Source organism: Trachurus trachurus (genome assembly GCF_905171665.1).
Source record: "Trachurus trachurus genome assembly, chromosome: 17".
NCBI classification, from domain to species: domain Eukaryota; kingdom Metazoa; phylum Chordata; class Actinopteri; order Carangiformes; family Carangidae; genus Trachurus; species Trachurus trachurus.
This window is the reverse complement of record NC_139900.1, coordinates 33,409,045-33,416,238: the sequence shown is the minus strand read 5'-3', so window position 1 is coordinate 33,416,238 and position 7,194 is coordinate 33,409,045. Positions and strand designations below refer to the sequence as shown.

Here is a 7,194-nt window from a genome sequence, read left to right as displayed (position 1 = left end):
GGGGTTGCGAGTTACAGTGCATGAAAAAAAATGCTTCAATCGAGCCCCTTTTCTATTGTTTCATGTGGGAGGAGTGGACATCTCTCCTTTACCTTATTGGACAAAAACATTCACGTGTGACATCAGAAAAGCCCTATCTTACCCTAAAGTTCAAAATATGTCTGTAAGCCACACACTCGACAGTCAAGAGTCAAAAAACTAGTATAAAACACTAAATGAGTTGATCTAAGTGTAACAGACAGGATGTGAGAGGATAAATGTCCCGGTGTGGATGGATCAGAGCGTCGCCTTCCTATGAGACTGAGACGAGTGAAGGAAGAGGGGCAGCAGGACAGAAACCAGACCTTCTCAAGGTGAGGACACGCGACGATGCCGGCGTGGAGAACAGCATGAGTGGGCATTACTCTAACACACACGCACGCACACACACACACATACATACGCACACACGTACGCCCGCGCGAAAGATAGAGAGATGTAAAGGGATTGTCAGGCAGCCCAAACGTACAGACCTCAGACACATTCCTTCAGCATGACTAATGGTACGTTTCTGACTTATTAAAGGATAATTAATGAGAATCAATGCAGCAGCCACATTTGAAATGTGGGGTAGACTCATTCAGATTCCTCCAACGTGTTATTGAGTTTGATCAGGAATTACGAGACGACTATTAATAGCATTCATTTGGCATTACTGATGGCTAATTTTTCATCTGTGGCAACGAGAAACAGGAATTCATCCTTAAGGAGGTCCCTCGGGTGTATTGTTCTGCTTGGTGCCTGACTACATGCCGACCTTTAAAAAAGTTCCAAGCTTACAGAAAAATAGCAACCCCGTCGCTTCATGTCACAAACAACAGCATGAGTGAGAGCAGAGGGAGAAAAGCAAGGGGTGGCGGGGTGGGGAGGGGGGTTTGTTTGTTGGAACAGTTTGCGTCCTGTCAAGAACATTAAAATAAGGAGTAGAAAAGTGCAGGCCTCAGTGACAGCTTCATCGAAAAATATCTGTTAAGTACAAAAGTGTCAAAAGGAAAGGCTGTGAGAGAGAAAGCAGGCAGAGATCTGAAGAAGCCAGAATGAAGAAGAAATGTGGAGACAGACCGGCGGCCAGCGGCGCAGGCTGCTCCGGGTCAAAATGAAGGCCTGAAGAGAGATAAGACACTAGTTTCCTTCCATAAGTTCACCACCGAGAGACTGTCTGAGCCCCAACGGTCTGCAGACCAGTTTCACTTAACTTCACTCTGAAAATAAGTCATTGTCATTATTATTATTATTGTTATTATTAATCTTGACAGTTATGAGCAATAAATCAACATCCGTATAGTATCATCATCTCTATTAATGTATTTATTATGGTCCATCGTGTGTGTGTGTGTGTGTGTGTGTATGAAGGTTATTAGTGTGAATCCTTCCATCGCCTCCTCCGCCGCAGCTGGTGCCCCACTCCAGTCCTCTTCCTGCACCCCCCCCTCTCCCCAACCCTCATATTTCACCCCCCCTCCCTCTCCCTGCCTGGGGCATTAAGAGAAGATGCGGATGCACTGTGTGGTCGGGGTGTGGCACACGGGGCACTCGGGCTCAGCTGACTGGCAGATTTGCCCGGCGCACTCCATGCAGAACAGGTTGTGGCCACACGGCACCAGGGCGGCCGTCACCTCGCTCTCGAAACACACGAAGCAGTCCCTGTTGACCCCCGGGCCCAGGCCCACCAGGCCCGCCACGCCGCCGGGCCCCGAGCCGCCTTTCAGCCGGCTCAGCATCCCCGAGCTGAGGCCCACGCCGCCGCCGCCGCCCTCGGAGTCGGTGGGAGAGCCGCCGGGGAGGGAGGAGGCCGAGCAGGAGGAGTAGCCGGTCGACGAGCCGCCGGAGCTGGAGCTGGACGCTCCGGAGAAGGAGCCGCCGCCGCCGCCCGCGTTGCCGGACTGCAGCCAGGAGAGAGTGCTGAGGGGGTCGCTCTGTGCACGGCGGGCCAGCGGGTGGTCCAGGGGGCCCGCGCCCGTGTCCTGAGGCAGAGTTGGAGACAATCGTGGAGTGATGGCGCCGCCGCTGAGGCCGCTGCTGTTGCGCCGTAGCGGCTGCTGCTGCTGCTGCTGCTGCTGAGAGGAGCCGGCCGCCTTGTTGCCGCCGCTGCCGCCGTTGACGAAAGGCGCCCAGATGTTGGAAGCACTGAACTCGAAGCCCAGTTCGTCCGAGGAGGGCAGCCCCGGGGTGGAGTCGCCCCCGAACGTGAACCCCCCCCCCGCGCTGCTGGAGCCCGTGCTGAAGGGGCTGGTGGGGCTGCCGCCCTCGTTGGCTTTGCGGGCGGCGCTGTAGCTGTCTGAGCTCATCCCGCCGTTGTGCGAGTGATAGGCGACGGAGGAGGACATCTTCCGGCCGGAGGAGTGGTGCATGGACATGGGGACAGCGGGAGGGGGGGAGGGTGGAGGTGGAGGGGGGTTGTTGGCGGCGGCGGCGGCGGCGGCAGCGGCGGCGGCCCTGGACCACAGCGACGCCCCCAGTCCGCCGCTCAGCGCGCCCAGACCCTCCAGGCTGACGTCGGTGCCGTTGGTGTGGAAGTCGTTGTCGCCCTGCAGGTCCACGAAGGTCCCGGTCCTCAGGGTGATGTGGGTCTCGATCTCCTCCCGCGCCCGGTCCACGTTCTCCGGCATGCCCGTCACCTCGAACACGGGGTCTTTCTCTCGACTCGGCGTCACGATGTAGGTGTGGGTCTGCTGCTGGATGCGCTTGATGGTCGCTCCCTTCGGTCCGACGACGAGACCGACCACTCTGTAGGGGACCCTCACCTGGATCAACGAGAGATTTATATATTAAAGCAGAAGTAAGCGATCCGGTCGTTTTGGCTAATGCTGCGTTCCAGGCAGGCTTTTGAAACCGTAAATTACAGCTTCAAGTCACGACTTACGACTTTGTAGCGTTCCAGGCAACCCACTCGTGTTTCTCCGACGTGTTTTACCTGTGAAAGTCACTATAACGGCCACTCGTAACTTCCGACCCGTGAACTCGTACCAGATCGAACTGGTACGACTTCACAGGTCGGAAAAACACGAGTTACGGGCTGCCTTGAACGCACCATAACAGTCCTCGTCCCTACGTCACCACATTCACGGCGTTCCTTGGCTGCACACACAGCCCTGCATGCCGTTCTCTCTCCTCATTGGATAAAAACTGTAGGATACGATAAATGTTTTCTCCTCGGCTCAGAGCAGAGCAGAGTGACTGACAGACCCGTGTTTCAGTCCAAACACTCTATGTAAGTGATTGCTGTCGGAAGATATAACTATTTAAGACTTATATTAACACAAATATATCGCTTACTTCTGCTTTAATGTCTGCAAAACTTCAACTTTGTTACCTGAAAACCAAAACAAAAAAAACCGCAGAACTTGACTTTTCTGTACCTGTATGGTGGTCTGTCCGGGTAGGTGTGGCGGTCCAGGAAGCGAGCCTCCCCCACCGGGTCCTCCGGCCTTGCAGCGGGACGCACGGATCATAGAGAAATGCTCGGCCGCCGAGACGATTTCACGCTTTGCCATCTCCACGTCCTCCCTGCGCCCCGTCACGATGAAAACAGGTTCCTCGCCCCTCACCGGAGTCTTTATGTAGGTGTTTGTTTTGGCACGCAAGGCCTTGATCTTACAACCTGGAAGATGTAGAGAGGAGAAGGAGGAGTTTTAGAAAAGAAACTGGGAAAAAACAAACACTGAATATACACAGAGACCCAGTGTAGAGATGCAGATGTGATTATGTAACCAAATAAAATTAGCTCATTAAACACTCAGTTTCCCTGTTTATTAAAGCCTTTACATTAAACCTGCTGCGCTGTGATACAATAAATCATTTTATCGCTGTTGTAATGTTCAGTTTTTGTTGAATCCGAGAGGTGCTGGATGCTGCAGCTCCATGTACCATCGTATATTTCTAATATTTAGTCATCAATATAAACTGGGTGGACAGAATATGAAAACATGCTGTCAGCGTAAAGCAGTGTAGAGTTCCCACGGCGTATAGACAGCATCCTTTAAAATGACAATAAAGTTGAACCAGCACCTCTCTGAAACCGCTGAAATGAAAACTGAACACTGCATGGCAGGGTTTATTGAGGGACTGTTGCATTAGCCTGATTGGTGTGTAAATAACAGTGATTATGCTCCATAAAACAAACAAGTAGTCAAATGAAACCAGCTCCAATATTTTTCTGAATATGCAGACAAATAAAATAGCTCAGCTCTGATGTGCATAACCTAGAATATTGAATCAAACAAAGAAACAAAAACAAAAAATAACAACAGGAGGACAGAACAAGAACTGAACACCCTGGCTAATAAACATGTTTGTTATGGAGACCAAATCATTTTTTAATAATAACAACACTGGAAACAAAAAAGCCAGCAGCAGTGGAGGAGACTCGTCTGCCCAAAAAACACACTGTCAATGGCTGCTGCACTGCTTGTGTCAACTCATGTAGCTCCTCCAGCAGCAGCAGCAGCAGCAGCAACACACACAGAAGGAGCTGCTGCTGCTGCTGCTGCTCTGTTTCTTTAAATATGGACGCTTCACTCCCGGGGACCAATAGGACGCGCGGAGTGTGATGTCATTGTGGGAAGCAGAAAGCATGGCTTTTTCAAACAAAGAGAACAATGCCGTAACGCTGCCGCGGCGGCGACGGGCAAAACCAAACCCACAACATGACCCGGGTTAAAGTGTGGGACATGTGTCGGTTGGGAAACAAAGCGGAGAAGGGGGGGGGGGGGGGGGGAATCGGACGGAGGAGCCGCTGCTGCTCGGTTCGCCAGCGGCAGCAGCAGCAGCAGCAGCAGCAGACAGAGCTGGGTGCAGGGCGTAACACCGCCCAGTCCCGTGTTTGTGCGCCTGCTGCTGCTGCTGCCCCGTTTCAGCCTGAAAAATCAGCTCCTCTAACACAATGAATCCGCCACAGACACACGGGACCGGTTAGAAATGTGTGTCCGCTGCTGAAATCTACCGCCAGATATCTGTGATGTGCCAAAAAGGCGCATGTTTCCGTGCGTTTCCTTTGTTTGGTGCAGGCTCCTAGACATGTCCAGACTCCCGACAATCTGCCGCTTTGTCTGACCCTCTCCCACCCCTCCCCCCTCCCTCCCTCCTACTCATCAACCACCACACACACTCTCTGTCAAGGCATTGTCTAAATACTACTACTAAAAAACAAACAAACGGCATGCAAATATACAGACAAGTGAGGCGATTTAGTGGAGTAGTGGCCGCATTATGTTGGCTTTAAGGAGCCAAAACAGTTTAGTGCAGTCTGAGCAGCAGAGAAGAGCAGCGAGCTCAGTCTGGAGAAAAAGTTGAGAGACCCTCCTCCTCCTCCTCCTGAACAAGGAGCCACCCAAACAAAGAACAACCAGGCTGCATGCTGCCTGGCCAAGACGTCCATGGACATAAACAACATATAAACCCTCAATCCTGCTCTTACCTTGTCTCCCCACTATTTCAGCCACATGTTCCGAGCTGGGCACAGGCACACACTCAGTCATGTTGACACTTCTCTTCCTGCTGCAGAGGACGGAGCTTTGTTCCCCGTGGAGCATGGGGTGCGAGCCGGTCATGTGGTAGCCGCCCGAGCCGTAGTACTCCGGGGATGGAGAGCAAGACGTCGGGGAGTCCCGTGACCCGCTGGGATGATGCTGCTGCTGCTGCTGCTGCTCCAGCATCTGTAGGTCCACGTAGCCCCCTCCTCCTCCACCTCCACCACCCACACCGTTGCATCCCTCGGAACCGGGCCCCTGGTGGTGGTTCCCGTCCAGGGGGTCGACCACCCCACAGTCCACCTTCTCCAGGGCCATGAGTGACAGCTGGTCCAGGGCGAAGCGCAGCGCCTCTTGGTGGTCCTCTTCCCGGGTCTCCTGGTCCGTCTCTCGGGGCAGACCGACCCCGTTGTGCTGGCTGCTGATCACCACGTCGTGGTCCATAATCTCGGGGTGGAATAAAGGGCTCGGCATAGTCTCTCCGTGGATCTCACATCAGATCACGGATTGCCTTGTTTTGTTGGGGAGTGAGCGCACCCTTGTTGCTCTTCTTCTTCTTCTTCCTCTTCTACCTTGGAAATAACAAAAAAAAAAAAAATGGGGGAAAAACAACAAAGAGTCAAATGTTTGTTTACCATTAAAAACACACAGCACCGGGGGTTCATTCATAAACACAGGCAGCAGCAGCAACAACAGTCCCAGAGCTGTTTGGGCGCCTTTGCTTTGTCTGTTGTTGCTTCTTGTCTTGTCTGACAACTGAGCCCATCCAGCCCGGTTGTTGTTTTGTCAGGATAAATAAAGCATGCCCGCTTTAACCCGAGTCAAACTAAACTAAACTAAACTAAATAATGCCCCCGCAGCGGTAAAGAAGAACAACCTGCACTCACTTCTTCTTCTTCTTCTTCAACCCCACACCTGTACGCGTTGTTGTTGTTGTTGTTGTTGGAAACTAAAAAACCAAAATGTGGATAAAATAAGCTGTTGTTAGCTCCTCCAGCAGCTCCAGCAGCAGCAGCAGCCGAGCTAACAGGCTAGCAGCTCCACACACACAGGCAGTCAGTCGGCTCTCTCTCAGTCACGTTGTCGACCCCTTTGTTTGGGAGCAGCAGCAGCAGCAGCTCAGCTCAGCACAGCACGGCTCGGCTCGGCTCGGCTCGGCTAGCTGCTGTTAGCTCCGCTCTGTGTCACACACCAACTCCGACTCCTCCGTTGCTGCTGCTGTGTTGATTTTTAAAATTAAACAAGTGCTAAAACCGAGTGAACTTACCTTATCTTTCCTTCCGTCGACTGTAGCCCAGCTCTTGAGGGAAAGATGAGAAGCAGCCAGGCAGGAGGAGGAGGAGAAGGTGGTGGAGGAGGAATAGGAGGAACAGGAGGAGGAGGAGGAGGAGGAGGAGGAGACCAGCGTTGTGCTGTGCAGCGCTGTTGAAGCTAGCGGGTTAGCTAACTAGCAGCAGAGAGAGAGAGAGAGGGAGGGGGGCGTAGGAGAGAAACGTTCAAACACGCAAAGGAGGGCAGCACTGTTGTTTTTTTCTCCTCTTTCTTTCTCCTCCTGTCTGGAGTCAAACCACGCTCCTGGGAGTGTCACTGCTTCCTCATGCTGCGTACCGTCACGTCAGGCAGGCAGGCAGGGGATAGAGAGATAGAGGGATAGAGAGATAGAGAGACCACCGCTGCTGCTGCTGAA

The 7,194-nt window shown here is 52.8% G+C and overlaps 1 protein-coding gene across 1 annotated transcript; it reads right to left on the bottom strand.

Annotated features, from left to right (window-relative positions):
• Window positions 1–971: 971 nt before the first annotated feature.
• LOC311001096 (RNA-binding protein MEX3B) lies at window positions 972–6,889 on the bottom strand. The gene is made up of 4 exons (XM_083992065.1): window positions 6,771–6,889; window positions 5,456–6,072; window positions 3,399–3,640; window positions 972–2,783 (listed from the first exon to the last, which is right to left on the bottom strand). Exons 2-4 carry the CDS (start codon window positions 5,979–5,981, stop codon window positions 1,521–1,523), a joined length of 2,031 nt encoding a protein of 676 aa, XP_083848191.1. The 5' UTR covers window positions 5,982–6,072; window positions 6,771–6,889; the 3' UTR covers window positions 972–1,520.
• Window positions 6,890–7,194: the final 305 nt, after the last annotated feature.

What these genes read in the sequence shown, in the direction of transcription:
- LOC311001096 (XM_083992065.1), bottom strand. Translation starts at nt 5,981, where the DNA reads ATGCCGAGCCCTTTATTCCACCCCGAGATTATGGACCACGACGTGGTG. An exon ending in TGAAATAGTGGGGAGACAAG is followed by an intron (nt 3,641 to 5,455) that starts GTAAGAGCAGGA and finishes TACATCTTCCAG; the next exon opens with GTTGTAAGATCAAGGCCTTG. An exon ending in CCGGACAGACCACCATACAG is followed by an intron (nt 2,784 to 3,398) that starts GTACAGAAAAGT and finishes TCGTTGATCCAG; the next exon opens with GTGAGGGTCCCCTACAGAGT.